The sequence below is a fragment of the Glossina fuscipes genome, unplaced genomic scaffold (genome assembly GCF_014805625.2).
Source record: "Glossina fuscipes isolate IAEA_lab_2018 unplaced genomic scaffold, Yale_Gfus_2 1, whole genome shotgun sequence".
Lineage (NCBI taxonomy): Eukaryota > Metazoa > Arthropoda > Insecta > Diptera > Glossinidae > Glossina > Glossina fuscipes.
Genome location: NW_023998415.1, coordinates 18846069 through 18869787, shown reverse-complemented (window position 1 = coordinate 18869787; position 23719 = coordinate 18846069). Strand labels below are relative to the sequence as shown.

At 32.5% G+C, this 23719-nt stretch overlaps 1 protein-coding gene across 23 annotated transcripts in view; it reads right to left on the bottom strand.

The window, feature by feature from the left end:
* Positions 1-3792: 3792 nt before the first annotated feature.
* Positions 3793-23719, bottom strand: part of LOC119645230 (probable cyclin-dependent serine/threonine-protein kinase DDB_G0292550) — an 89678-nt gene continuing 69751 nt past the window's right edge. For 17 of the 23 annotated variants that reach the window (XM_038045292.1, XM_038045290.1, XM_038045300.1 and 14 more), the window contains 5 exons: positions 19445-19495; positions 13429-14115; positions 5730-5732; positions 4111-4224; positions 3793-4002 (listed from right to left, as the gene is read on the bottom strand). In XM_038045292.1, coding sequence (XP_037901220.1) covers positions 3856-4002; positions 4111-4224; positions 5730-5732; positions 13429-14115; positions 19445-19495 — 1002 coding nt within the window. In that variant the 3' untranslated portion in view covers positions 3793-3855. Of the gene's footprint in view, positions 4003-4110; positions 4252-5729; positions 5733-13428; positions 14116-19444; positions 19496-23719 lie in introns of all 23 variants that reach the window. The other 6 variants (XM_038045296.1, XM_038045311.1, XM_038045312.1 and 3 more) reach the window with 6 other exon arrangements.

The following is a 23719-nucleotide window of genomic DNA, read 5'->3' as shown; positions in this document are numbered from 1 at the left end:
TAATTTTAATTTATTTATTCATACATATACATATATATATATATATATATCTAATCGTTTTGGTTTTTGTTTAAAAAAAGGCAGTCAAAATATTAAACATTAATTAATTAAATTTAATTTATCGTTAGTTTGGTTTTCTTCTACTTCTTTCTTTTCACTTTCTATTCATTTCATTCTTTATTCATTCTTCATCTACGCTCTTAATATCATTCTCTAGTTCTTGCTTTTCGGTTATTTACTTCCGCTTCTCGCTATGGCTTCAATCCTACCATATCCACGTACTGTTCCCATATTATCGAAACGTTCGTATGATGCTGCTTTTATTATATAATAAAGCATTAGAATTTAATGATGTTCATATGTTTGTATGTATATATATACATATATATATATATATATATATATATATATATATATATATATATGTGTGTGTGTGTGTGTCTGCATATGTATATATGAAATGCGTTTATGGGTGTGTGCGTGTGTGTGTGTGTGTGTGTTTGCTCTCTTGGCTGAAAATACCTTTCTCTTCTTTTGATATTTTTTTTTTTAAATTTATGAATTCTTTCTTTAACTTATGTTAAATATTTGTTCTTTTTGGTTTTTTCTTCTTTCAATTTTTCTCTTCTCACGTTTTTTGTTTATGTTTCGCTTTGCTCCGCTAATTTTTATGCATATGTATGTAAATTTGCAAGATAGAGGTACATATATTTGCAGGTAGACGTACGTATACAAATGCATGCGTATGCGTGTGTATCTGTGGATTTTATTTATTTATTTATTTTTTTTTTTTTTTTTCTATTCAATTTTATTAACTACGCTTACGCACACTTCCATTATTCATCACTTAATGCGAACTGATTGTTGTTCGCTACATCTGCTGTTATTTATGTAAATACATTTCTCAACGGTAGACTGGCAGAGAGCGTAAGGCTATAAAGCGTAATTTCGTTTTGTAACAAAGTGAAAAAAAAAAAAAAAACAATTTTTGGTATTTATCAATTTTATTAGAAGAGACTGAAAGCATTAGGTCTATGCATAAATCGGACAAATTCCCTTTCGTCAGAGACAGCTTGAAACAGTCAGGTGGTCAAAACTAAGCTCATGTTCGATCTATACGCAGTCGTCATGTAGATGCAAATTTCAATCGATTATAGTTTTAATTTGTTCGCTTTTAATAAAAGAAACACCTTTGATGATAAAATCCCTGCAATCAAGTTTCGTAAATCACTTTTAAGCCGCTACAAAAAAAAAAGAAGAAGAAAAATCTTAATATTTCGCTAAAAAAACATGAGCGATGAGAGATTTTGCAAGCACTACGCTTAAAGTTCAAGATCTATTTAGCCATCCATCCGTATGGTTACTCGGACATTTAGCGGAATTCCACGAGAGTATCGTACACACTTGCGTTATATTGAGCGTGAGTGTCAGTTTCTAATGGTGAATGGGTAGCTTTACAGGTCGATATTGATTGATGTTTTCATTTCATCTGGAATTGTTGGTACAAATTTGAATGGGGTTTACGGTACCGTCAGGTCATACCACCTGAATGTATCGCTCGGAAAAAATTGCCTCTGCTAAGAGAGTAATTTTAAAATCTCGTGTAAAAGGAGTGTACAAAACTTGATAAAAGAGATATCATGACCGAGCAATTGGCATCCGCTTCAAAAAAAAAAAAAAAAAAAAAAAAATAATGGAAAAAAACCAAAAGTTTGCCTTAATTCATAATAATATCTGTTTATCGATATAATATCATTGGCTATTTGTGTAGGGACAAAAATTTGCGTAGTGAGTGAGATCTGTGAAAATCATCTATCGCGATAACCATCGCTCAGACTTGATCCTTTCAAAGGTTCGTTGTATAAAGTGATAAAGTGATTTTCAAAAGATTTTTTTCATCAATTTTTTCGTCTATCGTTTCAAAGCCCGCTACAACTGTGCCTTGTAACTGGGCCTTTAGCAATCAGTCGATAGTCGTGTCAATTGAACTACGCTGAGTTCTGTGAAAAGATCGGATTAAGTTTCATTTGCAAGCCATGAAATACGATGTAATCATATATGATATGATTGTACGATGAAAATTGAATTGAAGGAATACAACGTATGATCATTCAGTTGAATTCTATGAATAATGTGACGAATAATAAAGTCGTAAGGACGGTTAGAAAAACGATACTGATGCCTATGGTAGTCAAGCTTTTCGAATACGAAGGTAGAAGACAATGGTGACGATAACGGTTTTGCCGTTTGGTATGTCATTTCGATTATGTAGAGGCATCAAATATCTGGCAATTGGCGATAGATGCTAGAATATGTGCGGTTAACTTTTTTTGGGAAACACCTACCGAAAGAAGAAAAGTCAACAGCACTTGATACCGTAGAAGAGAAGCAGAGGCCATTTCAATTGCAGGCAATGAAGAAATAGTCAGCCAACTAAAGAACTTGCCTACTAAATAGGAAACATGGTCTTAAGCACATAGGAATAATTTATGGGGAAAATTCGCCAAGGTGCCCAACTAACCGATCTTCAGACTTAAAATCCTTGGATATGAACGGCACGCGCTAGCGCACTGTGGCATATTTTAAAAGAAATTCTGCAGATTTTTGAATTTATACCCGATTTCTCTAAGTACTTGGTTAACGTTCAGAAAGCACAGACAATTGCGATTTAAAGCGGTTAAAAATCGGATTTATACGAATTTTAGAAGGACGTCACATAATGATTTGAAATATTTGGTAAAATAAATGTAATTTTCGTTGAGCTTATTCGACGAGATGTGGTTAAGGTAGATACATTGTTGTACCCTATGTTAAATCATCCTTACAATCTTACTTGTACTATTGTAAAACTTGTTACTCTCGAGTTGAGCGGTAATGGCTTAAAATTTTTGAACATATAGCGGCGACAAAGACTTACATTTTATTCGTGTGGCAATGCGGTATATTGAAACGCTTGTACCGTTTGCCAGAAGAGATATTATTGTATTCGGTTATTCGATCGAATGGTTGAAATGGGGTATGAATATTGACATCGGGTAGAATGTTTTCACGTTGCTCGATGTCTCTAATATGGTCGGCGAAGAATTTCAGTTTATATTAAACACCTTGCACACGTTTGATAAGCACTTACATAAATAGTTTCCGTTTGTTTTGATGTCAGTCTGTGTGTCCGTGTCGGCACACTGTGTTGTTGATGTTCTTCATATTGTTGTTATTGTTGTCTTTTTATAATATAAATATAAAAAGTACTTGTAGTGAAGATAAAATTGAACGAAATCAGACAATGTAATTATAGCCAATTAAGCAATTAAGCAGAGTGAAATGCATTCACTTTCAATTTATTTCCCTTTGACAACTCTTCTTCATCCGTTATGGGTTCCTTTTTACACATTCTTACATGGTGGCTGGTGTCTTCTTGTTTGCTTGCTTATTTTCATTTATTTATTTATTTATTTTTTTTATAGTTCAAGTGTTTGCGTTTGTCTTGATTTTCCTTTTCTTTTGCTAAAGAGTTTCGTAAGTTATTTTCTTAATTTATTTGCCAGTAAAATTTTTCCTATTTTCCTGTTTGTTGATTTTGTTAGTTGTAAGGATAAATATATATGCATCTAGGTATATATATATATAATGTTGTGTTTAATGCTGTACGTACGTGTATATGTCTATATATACAAATGTGAATGCAGATATGCATAGTGTTTCGGTATACATATTTGTGTATGTTTGTATGTATGTATGTATGTATGTATGTATGTATGTATGTGTGTGTGAATGTGTGTGTGTGTGTGTGTCTTTTTTTTTTTTTTTTTTTTTTTCTTTTGCGTGGCTTTTTTTATGTATATTTTTTGGTTGACTTTACGAAAATCCCTTATAGTGTACAAAAAAGAATATCAGAAATATGGCATACGCTGTTGGAAATGTTATTCGAGCGATGACATCTATAGTCTTTGCTATCCGAATGGGATGGGGCGGTTCCTTTTTGCGCACCTGCACGAAACATGTCTGCTTCGAAACAATATCAAAATACATATATATATATATATATATATATATATATATATAATATATATTATTAGGTAGATGAAAAGTATTTATGCAATCATTGCTTACCTCGGTGGCACAACCATTATTAGCCGAATGAGTGCATGGACTACCGCTACTGCCGCCGCATGTTGTGCAGGCAACAATTTCGTTCGGTGCACTGGCATCACGTTTCTTTTCGCCCTGATAGACGGCAGTAAATTTAAAAAACTTGATTATAATTTGCGTATTTACAGATCGGATCAGATACATTTTATTATTTATTTTGTTATTTTTCATACACATATATATATATATACACACATTTTATGAAATTTTCGTTCACGCATATGCCCACAACAACACACATATACATCGAGAATAATTAAATAAAATGCGTTTTTTTATTTATATATTTATTTATTTATTTATTTATTTATTTTTGTTTTATGCAACATTTTATAGAAAAAAAAGGATTTTTAGCATTGACATTGGCATTGATAGTAAATTGTAGCATTAAATATGTTGAAAATAATTTAAACATTCTCAGCAGAAGAAGAACAACAACAGCGAAAAAGCATTAATTAAACAAAATAGAAAAAAAGAAACATACATACATATTAAAAATATAGAAAAGCAAGAAACAAAAAACAAAAGACAAAAATTAGATTATTATAAAAACACAAAAAAAAAAAAAAAAAAAAAAAAAAATGAAAGAAAAAAATGAAAGATAAAGAAAAAGAACATAACCTCACCCCAACTCGGCTTATCACCGACTCGCTCTTCGCTTTTGCCGAAACAGTAAATCATAAGGAACGCATGCATGACCGATAAGTGATAACTTGAATATGATTAACTTTTTAAATTAACGACAAAAGCAAACAATCCTTAGATGGAAAATATTTGGATTAAACCTTAAAGAGAATTTCAAAATCGTATAAATTTTTGCAGCATTTTTATGTTCAATAGGTTTGTTTAATGCGTTTTGCTCTGGAGCAAAATAAAATGATGTTATTGTTGTTGTGTGCAAATGTTTTCGCTTATATTTGACCTCAGCATAAGTTGCAAATTTAATGATCGAAGCGAACCGGTTTGACTTGTTTAGAGAAAATGGAAAAGCCTAAAAATGGCAAAGTGTTGAAGTATTTAGAAAAAAAAAATTCATGACACAGTTATAATAACAATGACAATTAGAAAAAAAGCACACACACATTATTTTAGAGAAGGAATATACATACGACTTGGAGAATCGAGTGAAACATTAAGGTTATTAAGCACAGGCACAAGGTAGGTGAATATAGTAAACAAGTATAAAAATGTTATCGTTCGCTCTCACATTATTTGCAGCTAGCAATGCTGTTGAATCACATCACTTCGAAATTAGTATTATGTTGATATTTTAGAAAAAAGGATTACAGGTTCTCCATAGGACGTCTTTAGAATAATTGAAAGGTATACGATATATGTTCAGTTCGGAATTATGACAAAATCGGGGCAAAATCGAATGAATAACTCATCATCTAATGGAGAATTTATTTATTAAACTGTATAGTTGAGTAAGAGATACGCTTATTGAGGTGAGGATATATGGAGATATACAAATATATATGTATATAAAAATAAATAAAAAATAAAAAAATAAATCAATCTATTTACAAATAAATTTAAATATTGAAAACAAATCCCCTTCACAGGGATCGCATACTTACGGGCTGTGTTTTTTTTATTCAATTTTATTTTGGTTGTCGATTGTTGTTGTTGTGTTTGCATTGGATTATTGCAGAATAGCATTTAAATTTATGGAGGAGACGAGAAAAACAAAAAAGAAAATTGTAGGAAAGAGAAAATTCCAACAATTGCAGTAAATTTCCTTTTTTATTTCATTTGATATCTGAATACATTTGTTTTTTTTGTTTCTTTACTTTATGTTTTTTGTTTTTTTTTTTGCATTTGCGTGTTGTATGTACATGAATGGAATAACAGCGTTTACCACACAACTACAAAGAGTCATCAGCAACTGTTTTATTTATGATGATACATGTATGTATGTGTGTATGTGTATGTGTAGGTGTGTGTGTGTGTGTGATATGTCTGTGATTTTGTGGCATCTAAGATGAAATGAAACTTTATGTCACCGGCCAGATTAGCGAGCTACATTTACCTGCACCGGATGTGTGCATAATGAAAAGGCTTTAAATATTTTCTACAAACATCACTTTAGAGTGCGCTAAGTGATTTCTCTGATCAAATTCTTTAACTTTTAAAAAAATTAAAATATATATATAAAAAAACTGCTTTAAAATTGTCTAATCTTGTCTTCCGGGCTTCCATTCATTTGGAAATTTCAAGAAATATGTTTATATTTGTTTTTTTGCTTTTTTAAGTTTAAGTCGAGTTAAAACAGACAGAGCGGGCCATCTAGCTCAGAAACGAATGCAACGATTTTATTAAAATATCGCACAGTTCTTCTAGTTTAAGTCACTCTTCTTCTTCTTCTGCCTCTTCTTTACTTTGATCACTACATATTTTACATAGCAACCTCGACGAAGAAGGAGTTGTACTCATTTACAGAGGACCCTCTGTTTTAGGCGGTTTACCATCGCACAGGACGAGAGGGTAGGTAAACCAAGTTTTTAATGAATTCTATAAAATACTTTTGAATATTTACGCTTATAAAAAAAGGGAAAATAACTTTCTTTTACTTTTCAAAACGCATTTAATCCCATTAAAGGAAGGTAAGACGGGACGATAAACGACTGGTATGAAATGTAAACGTTTCGTCACGTACCTACTAGATATTGTAGGCAGGTGTAATGCGTCTTTTTATTTTTAATCATTACACCCTCGACCCCTTGCGGTACGAAGTTATATTAAGTTTTTGCGGATTTATGCAGCAAACAGAAGGACTTATTCTATTAAGCGATTCAGAATCATTTTTTGAATCGATATACGCTTGTCTGTCCGTTTGTCCGTCTTGCTTTCTTATGTTCAACCTACGCAATTTTTGAGTTATGTTGGTGAAATTTGATACATTGATGTTTTTAGGCCCAAACGTAGACGCTACCGAATCGGTGCAAACCATTTGGATCGTAACACTTTCTCCACCCCTTTCTATATAAAGTCTGTATTTTAAGTTTTATTATATTCATAACGGTGTAGGGTATTTAATGATCTTTAGAGTTTTGATTTGTTCTACTTAAACTAATAAACACTAAAAGTAAAAAAGCATTTATATAGGACTTTTGTTTCTTAAACGATTAACTTTCTTAAAACACATAAGAAAAGCTGGAATCCGGAATACTCACTCACCATTTAGTTGCAAATTATTGCTTAGTTAATTTTAATGTTAGCATATATAATACCTTACCTATAATGATTAGATTAATCAAAAGTGTCATATAGCATTGTTCGCCTTTTTTATTCGAACTTGAGTAAATACAACATGGCAAACATATGTTTAACTTGTCGCATCCCAAAATGTAATAGAGGGGCAATAAGAGTTTGAATGCACGTCTCTAGAGGGCAATCGTTCCAAAACTTAATTTCATTAAAGATTATTTAAAACAATGTCACCAACTTGGACTTAATTTAAAAAAAATTAAGGAAATTAAATCCATATATATATTTGAGAAAGTTGGCTCCTCAGGTAGCAATGTGTAAAGGCGATGTCATATATAATTGATCTAAATAAAAGATTGATACAGAAAAACAGAAAAACTGTTACTTTTCTGATTTATTAACACAAGACTGTGTTGTCTGTTTATGCTTTTAGTACCATATGTATGACTTGCACATATATTTATCTGAGCATACGAAAGGGTGACAAGTATCTCTGTTTGTGTCTTATACACTCAACACGTTTATCTAAATCTCAAGTGCGTACAAGTTTGTAGGATTTCTTTTTCCCTCATTGAAAACAGCCTTTAAGTTTATCATGTTTTTTGTCATGCTTCGGAAAATCTAGTAAAATTCACACAGACACAGATTAGAGTATTTGCTGTAGGCAAGCGTCTTGCTGTCGACTTTTGAAAGGAAAGTTAAAGCTACTTATACAATCCCCATAATGAGTTGCACTTAAAAATTGCTGATATGCTCCCAAGGTCAAATAGGAAGTGCGATCCGGCTAAAAACTTCTTAGGACTGGTCAAATGAAAGCGAATAATCGGCTAACACCACACTGAAGTGACGAATGGAATGGGGTCACTCGAAAGGTCACTGGGAATTTTTGTGACTTGGGCTTGGTTAATTTGATATAATTACCCTATAGTAAGGACCTTGCACATTGTTACGGCCCCGGAGAGCAACTTGTATGCGAAAATCGTTCCTTCGTTTGTTTTACTGTTTTAAACCTCAGAACGTTTTCATCGTAATGTGGTAATGAAACTTAATGAAGAAGAAATGCCATATAGCTATTGGGGACAGATCAAAGTTTTTTTTTTTTTTTTATTGTTTTACTGCTTATTTTATCGACTGTCATCATAGTTTATGCAAAAATTGAATTCAAGCCTTCACGCGAATATGTGTATGGGTGAGAGATTTATTCATTATATTATGCATACATTTGTACTAACTGACATCTTATGAATTTGGTGGGCATCCAAGATTCAACTTGAAATGATTTTGTTAAAGTTTTACAGTTGGTTGTTGTTCTCCTCATAACAAAATATGTAAAATAACGCGTATCGCATATGGCTTCATTATGTCTGTATGCATGTACGTATCTGCATGACTGGGTGTTAGTTCAGTGTTTGTATATTACTATATATTAAATGAATATGTATATATATATATATATGTGTGACAATACACATATATAGATAAATATATATATAATAAATATATATATTAATATATTTATATATGCATGGAACTTTTGCTCAAACTCAGGACACATATATTAAAGAAAAATATTACAAGAATTTGTTGATTTTACGAAACTCATCCGCCCCATAATATGTACAAACAAGCATAACTACTTATGTACATAGTTAAGAGTATGCGATACGTACACACATACTTTCATAATCAAGAGAAAATGGTATTATTATAATTTTTGTTTTAGTTTTTGAAAAAAAAAAAATGAAAGAAAAAATAAAACAAAAATTCAAGAGAATAACTTTAGGCTTAAAAATAATTTTTTTGAAAAAAAAAAAAAAAAAAAAAAAAAAAAAAAATATATATAAATAAAAAAGAAATGTGTTTGTATGTGCAATTGTTCGTAGGTTGTGTGTGTGTGTGTGCATATATGTATGTGTGCTTGTATGTGTTTGGATATATATGTGTGTGTGCGTGCGTGTGTCTCTCTCTCTCTCTCTCTATCTCTCTCTGTGTGCATGTGTGTGTGTGTGTGTGTGTGTGTGTGTGTGTGTTTGTTTGTTTGTTTGGGTGTTTCAGTGCAACTCATGCATCTTGCACTCGTATCTGAGTGGATAATGTGATAATTGTAATTCATGCAAGAGAAGCGAGAAGCGTTTACACTGCTCTTTGTGTAATTAGCGTGGTATAAAGGAGGTGCTTACCAAACAACATAACAGTACGTGTATTTCTTTTAACTCACTTCACATATAAAGTAAGTAAAAAATGTGATGAATGTAAAAAAAAAAAAAAAAAAAATTCATATAACGAACAAAAGAATAACAACAATAAAAAATCAAGATAATTAAAATCAAAAAGGGGTAAATCTACTGCGCCTACTATTAAAGTTAACATTTAGAACGCATACGTAAGACACATGTTAGACGGCGGTGCTATGCATGTGCACGAAATAATCTGATTTTATTAAACCTTTTCTCTTGGCCATACTTTTCCCTTTGAATTTATACGAAATAATTGCAATTTAATTACTAATATGCTAAATTAAATTACAGTTTTGCTTAGCATTGCTAGGACTGCATTAAGAAGCCTAAGATTGCTTCCTTGTATTCCGCGAGCTTTCTCTTTATCTCGTAAGTTCCAATATAAATGTTTATATTTCTTTCAAACGGATATATACATAATTTCGACGTTATATGTTTTCGACGGTTCGATGTTGTACATTAGAAGAAGATGCCAAGCTTTCTTGTCTTCTCTCTTCTTTCCGTTTCTTTCATTTCGTTTTCGTATCTATTGTCACTTTCAAGAAGACTGAGTTTATTGCTGATGTTTAGTTTCTTTTTTTTCTTTTTTTTTTTTTTGATTTGATTTTGCGTTTTTCCTATATTTAATTAGCGAGAAAGAAGAAAGATTTTAAGTAAACAGTGCAACATCTGAGAAGAGAACAATACGATAACTGCCTCATACAATTTCCTAATCAAATTCAAATTGACTAAAAATGAAACAGGTAAACAGTGGATGGATGGATGGTCCAGACAGGCAATTTGAAATCGCGGACGCAGAAGGAAGAAGAAGTTTTCCAACAGTTTTTTGAAGATCAATAAATGGATGACAATAGAGAGACAGCTTGTCAGATAAATTCTTTATTACACTTACAGTTATAAAGTTCGTACTTTTATGTAAAAACTTGACATCTTTCGATCAGTTCTTCTTCTTCTCTAAGTAGATTTCAAGGAGTTTCTATTTGCTTTACGCTCCCCCTGTTGTTGCATTGATGGATTTAACACAACTATCGTCTCTTATCTACACACAGTTTATCCTATGGTCTTCGAATTTGTTTCAATCGCTTAAGTAGTAACGAACGGCATTCCATTATGCATGCATGAGTCGTTAACGCGTGTTTAAAAATCAGACCACTAAAGGGCAGTTTTCTTTTTGATTTGATCACGAATCAAAGGTAATAAAACTTTCTCATCTAAATCCAAATCGTGACTTTTTTTTGGCTTAATGTCATGTCACATGTGATTGGTTTTAGCGAAGCTTAAATATAATTTGAAGCCTTCGATAAGGGCAAAACGATGCATATAAAGTTGTTTGTTTGAATTTTGAACGGTGAACTTGAATAAACCGAAACAACAGGCATTGAATTTCCATTGAAAAAGTCTCGAGGAAGCACAACGCAGTGTGAAAGGATGCGTTATCGTGATGTGAAAACTGAAAGTTCGTTCCATTCATAGTTTTAGAAAAAAGTGTCAAACAAGCTTCACATGACACTCAGTTATAACGCTGCTTCTTGGCTGTTTTGCTCAGCGAAACAGGCGTATTTACGGTAATCGAAAAAAACTTTCTCTTATCACATTTTGACTATACCGCTATAAAGTTACTTACATATACCGTACGTACATTTATATTAATGTGGCTTTGTGCGGCTCTGAGCGAGTGTGCGTTTGCGTTCTGATGGATAGATGTGTGGCACAAATTTGGAGTGATTTTGTTGTTTATTGAAATGAAGGTTTTGGTAGAAAAATCGCGCAAAATAGAATCGAAGCTATACACAAACAGGTAATCGATCATTCATCTAAGAAAGTGTTCATCGGAAGGACTATGTCCGTATTTCGCGTATTGCAGCCATTGCGCCTTTAATTGTCAAGTAAACTGATTGTATTGTTGTTGGCAGTGATTTTTTTTAATTTCGAATAGATCATAACACACTGTACATGCCCAGCTGATTTCCCGAATGATAGTGGATATAGTGGATATTCAGCTTTATCACTTATGCTATTTATTCGTTTGCATTGCAACATTGATTGTTGCGCTTCGAATTTATAGCATATCTATCATTTTCCGTTAGCCGCTACGCTTCTGCAAAAGTTTCGTTCGAATTGAATGGCAAAAAGAAAGCTCTCCACGCATGACGGACGTGGCAAAAAGACTATATAATCTGCACTTCGACGAGATAGCTAGATATTGGTACGTAAAACCATAGTCTAGATACTGTGCTATGAAGAAGGTACTCCGATATAATACTAGCTTCGCTTTCTCTTAAAACTGGCACGAAGCTTATGCATGCTCTCAATAATCGCACTTGCGAAATACTTGAAAAGGTAAGCTTTACTTAGTTATGTTCGCGTTCAACTAATCTTAACCGGATTCTCAATTATGGAATAGGCTTACTTCGCTTTCACAATACATGGCCTCTCTATTTATACGGATCTATATAACACTGTAAGTAGAAATAAAATGTATGATAACCCTACCGATCTAAATACAATTAGCACAGCAAAGGTATGATTAATAGTATAGTTTAGTATAAGAAAGTAGACGACTTTTGAACAGGTATCTTTCTAACTTTTAAGGATATTGCGAATGTTCATCTCAATCAATCGTTCGCAGTGCCGTAGGCGACAGTGTTAACTTAATAGTTTAGCCCTTCTTTTTTTAATTGGTGTCATCCGAGTCTTCATAATTCTGACCGCGTTTTAGGGAAAGGTAATAAGACGTAATGCGATATACGCTCGAATGCTTAGGTGGCTACCTTGATTCCGGAGATGATTTCAGAATTGTTCAACTTTTTTTTTTTGACACTGCCAATGCAAGGTGTACCTTATGTTTTTTTTTTTTTTTTTTACCATGTTTGAGAGAGTGATTACGATTCAAGTGTGCCTTCTTCTGTGTTCCTAAATCGTTGCAACTTTTAATTGGCTAAACTTTTTTGCATCTAATTTCTTTTCCACTCGTTTTTTTACTTTCATTATTATCTCGACTGCAATTGCAGTATTTGCATGAATTGATTTTTTCTACTCCTTTATAAACAATAACGTATTTCATCTCTCATATTTCTGGCATAGTCTTTCAATCATTTGAGAATCATTTAATCTGGTCTTGCGATGATTTCGTTACTTTTTCATTAGGTCGTTCAAATTTATTTGGAAAATTTACAAAAAGTCTCCTAACAAGTGAAGCTATCTCTTTAAACCGCTACCTAGTCAGCGTAGCATTGCAAACAGGTTCGCTTTCTCTAGTCTGGTTATCGTTGTTACTTACTTCTCTGTCTACTTACCGAAAAGGTGCTTTAAGTGTATATTAGTTTCACTATAAATTTTTCATGTATTGGTTTCATCATTCTTTGCGAATGTTTTTTGAAAACAAAAAAAAAAAAAAAAAAAAAAAAAAGAAGAAGAAGAAAAATAGACAACAAATATTCGAAACAAACGCCACGAACAATAAAGATGAAATGATATTTGAGAATAGAATCGCTGGGGTTGTAACTGGCGGTAGTTTATCGGTATCGCTTGACTCCCCCTTATGTGATGCTTCTATTATTTAGTTTGTTTTTATCGTTATGATTAATGTTCTCTTTTTTGTTTTTAGTAAAATACCGGAAATTGAAAATTTTGAATAACTTAAACTCAGTAGAGCAGAAATATTGAGAGAGTGTTAGTTAGGAAATATTTAAACATAGAAAAACATACACATACACGACATAGAGCATACATTTCTGGTTAATATTTATTGACCTAAAAGTTAGAAACACAACAAAGGCTGCATACAGTGTGTGCGTGCAGTGATGCACAATATGTTTCAACAATCACTTACGCGATCTTCTGTTGCTGATGATTGTTGTTGCGTTTGTTGCTGAGTTTGACCACTGCCAGCCGCATTTATTATTTCGTAATTGCTTGTAGAGGGCGAAGTCGAACGCGAAGTCTTTTTACGTGGCGGTTTCAAGGGCATTTGTCGTTCGACGAGTTCAATGCTCACTTCTTTGAAACCGAACGCGGTTTGCTTGGTTTCGCTATCTTCATCTTTAGCGTTTCCTTTAAATATTAAAGGCGGCGTGTTAGTTGCCATTGAGTGCGATCGTTTTAATTGACATTCTGAACTGTCAGCGCCAACGATGCCGGGAATCGCTGTTATTACTCTCTGTTCAGGTTCGACGGTGACGGTTGTTGTGATCGCTGTTGCCCGAGTAAATGCATTTTCAATTACAGGTTCATAGTAGGTATGTTCGTAAGTGTGACGTTGTGCGATTTGTTCTGTTTGCTGTGATGATTGTTGCTGCTGCTGCTCTGATCGCTCGTGCTTTTTCCTGCGCAGAGTAAGCGCTTGCCAGTTTTGCACAGCATTCGCTAATAGACCGCGTGACGATTCTTGATGCAAATGAGCTCGGGACCTATGCTCTACGGGATGCGTTCTCGATGTTGCTGCTCCACTAGCAGCAGAGAGTCCGGCCGCCGCTTTTTCCGAATGTAAGGCAGCATGGAATTCTCGTTCGATTACCTCCTACGCAATAGATTTTTTTTAATTTTTTATATTTTGTTTTTTCATATGAAACGAGTAATAACAATTATTGTTGTTTAAAACTGTATTAGTTCTCAGTTAATTTGTTATGCATTCTATGCAAATTTTATTTCAAGGGATATTTTATGATCCCTCTATGTAGAGAACCATATATATATATATCGATTTTTTTCTTGTTATTTTTTTTTTTTTTTTTTTTTTTTTGTTTGTTTAACGAAGTTTTCATGTCTTGCTCATTTTTGTATCCCTTGGTGTGTCTAATGCGTGTTAACTTATTAGAAGGATAACAGTTAGTAGAAATAACGGTTATTGAGATTTTCTTGGTTTTTGATGGATAAGCACTTGTTATTGAATTTCAAAATTCATTTATAGCAAATGAATCATTCTTTGACTATTGAAACGATCTTGCTAAGCCAGCAGCAGATTGGTGATTATATGTTCTTCAGATCAGCAAAGCGGCCGCATAAATTCCATACTCGGTACAGATAAATATGATGATAAGCTATTCGAATTTTTTTTAAAAAAAAAACTTTTTCGTCATCTAGCAAAAATCATATTTTCTATAGAGAAAATATCCAATTCTTCACGGGATCTAAATTTTATTTAATGTTCATTTCTAAATAATTGTTTGCTAAGCAATTTAAAAAAGAGACCACGCATTAGTATAATAGTTGCCTTTAATGTAAAAAACATTCTATCTTCGCATACTTGTGCAGCAGAAAATGCCCTTAGTTGATATTGATATTCTATAGTGACATTCTGTAAACGTTCCGGAACAATTGATTGATGAGTTTCAAAATTATTCCCGATCTCTGTAAACGGTATTTACGGCGTGGATATTTATAGTGTTGGTTCTATGCGATTACGCCGACAAGCATTTTCAAACTGAACGTCTTCTTAAGTTTTTGAAGGATGTGCGTGCAAAAAAAAAAAACCGAATTAAACGACATCTATACGAAATTTCTGATTATTTACTACAATCTTTTGTTTATTTTTTATCGCGCATACGAATACGAGTAAAATGATCTAACCTGATATTTTTGGTTAAAAAGGCTGTCTAACTTAAAACGGACAATAGACGCACTTTCCAATCTTTTTCGCTTCAAAAATATACAAATAAAGTTTGGATGAAAAGATACCGTGCATCTTAGGACCATTCGATGGCAATTACAGCTTCGTTAAAACACATCAGGGCTGCATAATGTTTCGCTAAAGATGTAAATTTGTTCGATCATCTCGCTGCCTTTAATGCGTGCTTGCAATTTGTACATTTCATAATCAACGTCCATATACGAAATTGTTCTTATTGTCTCAGTTTTTCTTTCTTTATTTTGAAAGCATCTGTAAAAAGCCTCAGCTTTGAATGCTGAACACTGTGTGGCTGTTGACTTATCTTTTTCGGTTTTCATCTCTTTTTTCCCTCCTTGAGTTTTTTAACAACAGACTACAGATAGACACGCGGGCGTGAAAACTTCCTAACAAGCTATCACAAATGGGGCCATCGGAAGGGCGGGGGCGGCCCCCCCCCCGGAGGAGCTACGGTTACAATTAAATTGACGTAGAAGCTTACGTTGATTCAGGAATATTTACGCGTTAAGAGTCTTCTAGCATGTATACCAAAAACAACAACATATTACGATTGTGGATTTACGAAAGACAGCCGATAAACAAAAATGCACACATTAAATGAAAGAATCCACGATATAAATCTGTTGAAATTGATTTTCACAACTTCTATCGCTATATCAAATTTCTCAAACACACCTGCTCGTTTATATGTTATAGTAAATAAGTTAGAGAAGCTTTATTCGCGTCTTCGAATTTATCATTTAAAGGGAATATATATATATATATAGGACATTCGATATAAACTGATCATAGATAAGGGATTTAGCCCTGATTGAAAGCGGTTTTGCTTTGGCGAAATCAATAAAAACTATAGAACACAAGATTTAATCGTCTAAGAATAAGCAAATTGCATTAAGGACTGTTCAAACATATTTATTTCATATATATATAATAGAGTCGATGTTATTAAAGTAGAAAAAGAAAATTAAATAATCAAAGCGTACAAAAAAAAAAATTTATTTCATTTGAAATTATTTAAAATTTTATCTTCTACAAATAGAAAAAAAAAAACAAAATAATATAAAATAAATTGCTTTTTATTAGAGATCAACGAGCATTATAATGTAATATTACATGAACTTAAAAGCAAGAAGATTGTTGATTGGAAATCAAATGAATGAAGCGTACTATGGCATGCTTTTATGGCTACCATGGATAATACATCAGTGAATTTTTGCCGGGATAAAGAAAAGAAAAAAAAAATAATAAGTAAATAATTTCAGATGAAAAAAAAAAAAAAAAAAAAATTAAATAAGCAAAAAAAAAAAAAAATAAGAAAGAAAAAAGGGACTAAGAAGGCTGCATTTGCTCTAAAACAAATCTTCACCACCTAAGGTATACAATGTTGAGGAATTTTGTCAAGTAATTGCGTACGTGAATCTTATCTATCATTGCATCTGACATTTCTTTTCAAATTCTTTCACATTTGAATATCATATATGTAAGTAGTAAGCAAGTCTTGGGCACTCATCGCCTATAGCGATGATCTAAATAAACCTTTTTTTATAGTTATTTGTAAATTTTATGCAAATTTTGAATCGAACTTAAGCCTAAATTGTGCCCATTTAATATATTTATACATTTATATAGATCTCTCTCTCTCTCTCTCTCTCTCTCTCTCCCTGTCTCTTGCCCTCTCTTAGTGCATGTATACGTGGAAAGATCTCAACATTTTTCAATCACATTTTCAGTTAACATATTTTGGCACAATTTCGAACATTAATTAAGTAATTAATGTAATTTTGATTAGTTCCTTTAATCTTCTAATCAGGAAAACGGGTAGTTAAACATTTGCACACAGACATAGGAAAAATCGATCTCAATAAGCTTAAAACTTTATGTAAATAAAAAATTTACCGAATTTCTGATGCAGTGTCGCGAGTCTTTTTACCTCGGGTGGTGTCGCGTTGCCGATGGTAATTTTTAGTGTGTATAAAGTGAAAATAAAAGCAATGCTGATGATTATATACTAACAATCACTAACTACTAATGTTACTTAGAGCACACATTCATCTATTTATTTTCATTTGTTTCTATGTTTTCTTTCTAAACTAATTGAACTTAGGAGTAATTAAAGAAAACTTAAGAAAAAGTATAACTTTTGGCTAATAAAACAATTGTTTTTCTTTTCTTTTCTTTTCTTTTCTTTTTTTTTTTTTTTTTTTTTTTTGTTTTTTTTCTATTATTTTCTGTGTTTTGTTTTATATGAACGCGTGTATGTACAACCAATCAATTACCTGAAATACTAAACATAAGTAATACATTACGCTTAAGTAATTGAGCTAAACATGGAAAAAATTCGCTAATGATTTGGAAGATTTATTTAAGTCGTACACATAACGTACGTGGACAACATTTGCTAAACATTGCAAAAATTACCATAAATAAAAAAAAAAAAAATAAATAAATAAATAAATAAATAAATAAATAACAAAAGCATATATATACATACGCATAAATCTATAAAGAGATATGTGTATGTACGCACATATACGTTAACACGTAACATTTTTCCCAATTAATTATTTAATTAAATAGTATATGTTTGTTTTACGGATATATGTATATATATAAATACATCCGTACAAGGGTGTATATGTGTGTATGCGTGTGTGCCTGTCTGTGCGCCTGTTTGTGTGCGTGCATATATATATATATATATATATATATATATATATATATATATATATATTTGTTCGTGTTCCTGTGCGTGCGCGTATATATTATGTATGCATGTATATATGTACGTGTTTTTGAGACCTTAAAGTGTGTTTTTGTTTTCTCCATTATATTATTACTTTATTTCGAATCTCAATGAAAGAGAGTAAATTATAGAAAACAAGAAAACAATAAAAAGACAAATAAAACAAAATAAAAAAGCAAAAATATGCTTTTTCTGATCCTCGCTTCCTTTTTTTAAATTCTTGCACACACCATGCTTTATTATTTAAAAAAATAAAAACAAAACGGAAGAAGTGAAAAAACAAAAAAAAAAAAAATTCTCGGCAAAATCCAAAATTAATCGAAACCAACAATAATTCCGTAGACTAGAATTACGTTTATGTGTACACTGAAAGCGTGCGTCTACGAAACCGATATTTATTTGCTGCACGACAGATAGGGAAGGGAAACGGAAGCAAAGTACAATGTAGAAGAAAGTTTTTGCAGTTGAAAGCGAATTTTTTCATGCCAGCTATTGTCTAGTTTTGTTTCGGTTGCAAAAAGTTTCACGTGTTTGTGTGTTTGTGAACACATAAGTCAAAACGAAAAACGAAAACAAAACAAAGAAAATAATATATAAAGTAAAACAAAAACAAAATTACAAAAACTGTGTTTGAAAAATAAGTAAATATATATTTAAAACTCGTTTTCTTTTCTTTTATTTTCTTTTCTTCTCTTCACATTTCTAAATAATTTATTGATTTACTTATCGCTTTAATTATTAGGCATTAAGTCAAACGTCATTAATCAATGTTCGATTGACTAGCTGACTGGCTGACTGACTGTGGTCATGGTGGTAATGTTGATGGTGATGATGATGATGATGATGATGATGGCGGTGGTGGTTGTAGTAGGGGTAGTGAATAGCAGCGTATTCTAGTTTAACTTGCGTAGTTTGAGGAAAGTAATCGTAATCAAAAAAAAAAAAAAAAAATATATATATATATATATATATATATATATATATATATATATATATATATGAATGAATGAAGATGGTGATAACGATAACGATGGCTTGGCTATGATAGGTAATAAGGCTGTTGATGATGACGACAATGGTTTGTTACTTTATTTGAATACTTGCTGATCTTACATCTGATTTATAAATGTTGATGATAATGATCTTAAAATGTTGATAATAATGTAAAAGATGATGATGATGATGATGATGATGATTATCATATGTTACTATTGTTGCGCATTTAATGTCATTGATTGGTGATGATCGACTGCTATTGTTGCTTTTGTAGTTGTTCTTGTTGTCGCCATTGTAATACAATGCATGATGTACATTTGATTATCAGGATTACGGGAAGTGTTTGCAAATAATATGTGTTTTGTTTGTTTTTTTTTTTTTTTTTCTTTTTATTATTGTTTTGCTTTTCTCAGTTTAGTTCGATTGAGGATTAAAGGGTATAAAAAACGTATGTGCATGAGTTGAGTGTTGTTGATAGCTTACCAAAGGACTTGCAAGAATAACTCCAATCCTGCTTAGAACCGCTGGAAGACGCTGCAAAACATATATAAAACAATATTGATACTAAAAAACACATTATAATTTTTGTTAAAAAAAAAAAAAAAAAAAAAAAAAAACAAAAAAAAAAAATTAATTTTTCTCTTTTATTATATGTAAGTATTTTTGATTTTGAAGAAAAATTAATGCGATTCGTTCAAATCAAATTAGTGAGATACTAATGCTTTTAATGAAAAGTTATTGATTTTTGTTATTCTCATTTTATTTATTTAGTCTTCGGTTGCCTTCCTTAACTTTTCTCCATCGTGTGTATGCAGAAGCCAAACCAGATATTACCAAAAGAAACTAATCGCTTAGCTTTAGCTTAGTTTCTGTTAGTGATTACATTAACATAAGCCAATAATTTAGCTGAAGTATAATAAAATTGGGAACAATGTTAGATAGATTTTGCTCTCTTCACGTTACTTCTATTTGTTAAACACGAAGAATAATGAATAATAAGCTTTCCTTTTCTTTTTCTTTTTCTTTTTCTTTTTTCTTTTTTTCTTTTAACTTTACTGTATTCACTAAAATAAAACGTGGTATATAAATCTTGTGTATGTATGTACGCAATTTACTTTAATTTAATTACTTTCTTCTTTATCTGCCCATCAAGATGATGTTTTACGTTAAACGTTTTTGGCCATTAAGAGAACAAATCTACAAGTGTGTCTAAGGTGTCAAGTTAATAGCAAAAATATTGTAGAAAAGTAGGGCTAAAAAGAACGATAGTTCATGAATTAGATCATTCCTTATATAACGCAACAAGTATGATTTGCACGGCAGAGCTCTTGTGGAGCGTGTATAACAGCATTTCATTTCGTTCGTTCTTCTGTTCAATCGTCACTCTCGTTTCTACCTTTTATTCTATTTTCGGTGATGGGAAATTAGTTTTCTCCGGAGAGAAGTTAAGGTGCGTCTCGGAATAAATTTTTTGGCTAGGGCTAGTATAGAGCTAAGAAGTGTTAACTATGCAGAAGGCATCCCTAGTTTCTGTGCCGATATATCTCCGCGCCTAGCGTCTAGGCATGGGGGAAGATAGCAACGCTCCACTCTGAAAACTCGTGCAATCTCGTCATCTCTCTCGATGCAAGCATTTAATCTTGAAGTGCTAGCTAAATTCCGTCTTCCCCCATGTTGAGGATATGGTTCACACTCATAATCTCGCTTTGACGCTTCAGGACTAATTACAATTAGTAGGAGTGAATGTAACGAAAGGAATTGTTTCGCGGCTTTTGCGGGCACTGGTTAACGTTTCGCCTATAACTCGTGCGGCGTCGGGAACGATCAAATTAAACATGCTCAATATTCTGGAGATATAACATCTTTTGTGCGCTTGTTCTATGTCTCGTTCGAGTATCTCTCTAGCCGTACATTATTCCTGTTATACGTTTGTCCTTCTTTTAGACTTTCCGTACGGCAGTGCATTCATTTTTATATTCTTCCTTCTTCCTATCGACGTTCGTTTGCATGTCTGTCTGTCTGTCTGTGCTGTTAGCATTCACATACCTATCAATACCGATCAGATCATTGAATTGTCTGTCCGGTTTTCTGTCGTCCTTCTCGGCACTCTTCTCGTCCATGTTTTCGTATATTCAGTTTCGTGTCGATTCATTTTCCCACGCGTCTCTACATTTTTCTGCTCATCGCTCCGCTTTCGCGCATCCTTCTGGACATCCGTTTATCGCACATGCATCCTTTTTTTGAGTGACACAGCGACGTCATGCAAACGATGTGCTCACAAACACATGCGAAATAAGCAAAAACCAAAAAAAAACAAGTGAGAAAGTTATTTTCGGCGGGGGCCGAATCTCGCATACCCACCACAATGCTTATAGCATTCTCTTCTTCAAAGTTCTTTCATTTGACATCCATATACCCCTGGTATTATTAAGAAAAAATTAATCGCGGTACCCACTACACGATTTTATTTTCAACCCATTTTTAGGCAAATAATATATCTTCATATTTGCGGAATGTGAATGAATATTTGTAAACAGTCTGTCTTGTTGGCCTTACGATAAATGCGCATGAAATCTCACAAAACTAAGAAACATAAAATTGAATCATTTGTAACTTTAGACGGACATGGCCGATTTTTCCCCTTTTTGCAGCTAAACAGTAAAATGTTTCGTAAAGTAATTGTGAAAAATTGCAATCGTTTAACTTTTTTATAATTTTGTGAGAGAGGACCAAAAATCCACAGATTTTTGTTAAGAAAAACGAAGTTGCGTTCAGTTTATGCCCATTGCGGGCTTCTCCTCTGACCAATTTGCCCCATCTTCACACACTTCCAATCTTTCTACAAAATTTGAAGTCGATATCTACATTTTTGCGACCAGGAAGACTGCTATAAATAAACCCCTCACAGACACACAGGCGGCCAGACATGGCTAAATCGATTCAGAATTTCACGCTGATCAAGAACTCTATAGAACTTTATAGGAACTATGAAGATTCCTTTTGGGTGTTACCTACATTATGGAAAAAAAAAAAAAAAAAAAAAAAATGATTTTACCCCTGTTCTTATAGTGATGGGTACAGCAAGATATTGAGATTGAAAGGGATCCGAAAAGGATTTACATCGCTTCCCACATCGCATGCCGTCCATTAATAAGGAACTTTTACACTTGTGTGTAATTTTGATTTCTTTTTTTCTTTTGCAATTCCGCCAAAAATAATTAAATTTTAATTCGCACACGCAAAGGGGAAGGAGGGAAAAAGAAAATTTTATTTGTCTATCTTAAGCGAGCATTTTTCCAGATTTGTTACAATCTTGCAAGGGGTCAAACGAGAATGGAATCAGATGAATGATTATACCAACTGGATGTGTACGTCCTGTCGTTGTGAATTTTCAAATGTGTTTTCTTTACTTGAAAGCGTTTTTGTTACGGATGTAACATCGAATATAACAGATGGATGACAAGAGATAAATGTAGCTAGAAATAGCATCAGGCATTTGCATTGCCTCGCTGGAGTGTTTTATATAAGCAACGGCACATTCTCATGCAATATCGCTTCGTCTTATATTAGATGTACGGGCCTTGAGAATCTCTGAATGGAATTAAGCTTTTGATATATCGGCCGAAAGTGCATACGGTATTCGTCACAGTCGACAAAGGGACATCTAGATAGGAAACCGAAATGAAGAGCTTATGTGGCCGAAATAAAGTGAAGTAATCTCCTATTAGAACAATCGTAAATCATGGTTCGAGTGGTACCTTAACATACCCCAACATGTCTTGGGCAGGAGGATGTTTTGTATTCTGCGGAATATTGAAATTTCTTGACACCTATAAATCTACAAAGTCACATTAGCGTTTACCTGTGCTATAATAATATTAATTTTTTTTTTTTTTTTTTAGGGTACATACATACGCATACATACACATACCATCATATACATACTTACCTAAACAATACGTTTATATATGTTACAAATATTTACTAATACATTTAACCTACACACATATATGTATTTCAATTATGATCAATAGGACTATTTATGTATGTAAATAAATCAAGCAACACTAAGAGTGTTAACGAAAAATAAGAAAAAAAAAGCAAAAAAAAAAAAAAAAAGGAAAAAAAAATAAAAAAAAAAAAAAAACCCCAAAAAAAAAATTTATAAAAAAAAAAAAAAAAAAAAAAAAAAAAACAAATGAACTGACATGAACTTGCAACAGATATGATATAAGTACGTAACAATTTCGAAAATGATTTTTTCAAATTAATTTTTTCTTTTTTATTACTGTTGATTGTGTGGTATAAAAATGCAAACAGTTAAACAGTAATTTGTCGTTTTTATAGGGAAAAAGAAAGAAGAAAAATCCATCGATATTCATATATATATATATATGAATATATATATATATATATATATATATAAACGAATATATACTAAAAGTAATCGAATATAGGTTTATTTGTAGCAAATTCGGTTGCAAGATAATAAGTATACACACACGCACACAAACACATACGCACACAAACGTGCACACACGTACACATGTCACGCAGGCATTGGCGCATACATCCACGCATGCATACAGCAGTAGGCATTACGCACACAAGTACATAGCCTGTGGTAGAATTGGTTAATTAGGAACATACAGATAAAACACACACACACATACATACGTACACACACACATACATACATACACACACGCACGCACGCAGGCACATAAACGCAAACCCATCCACCCGCGTACACACACA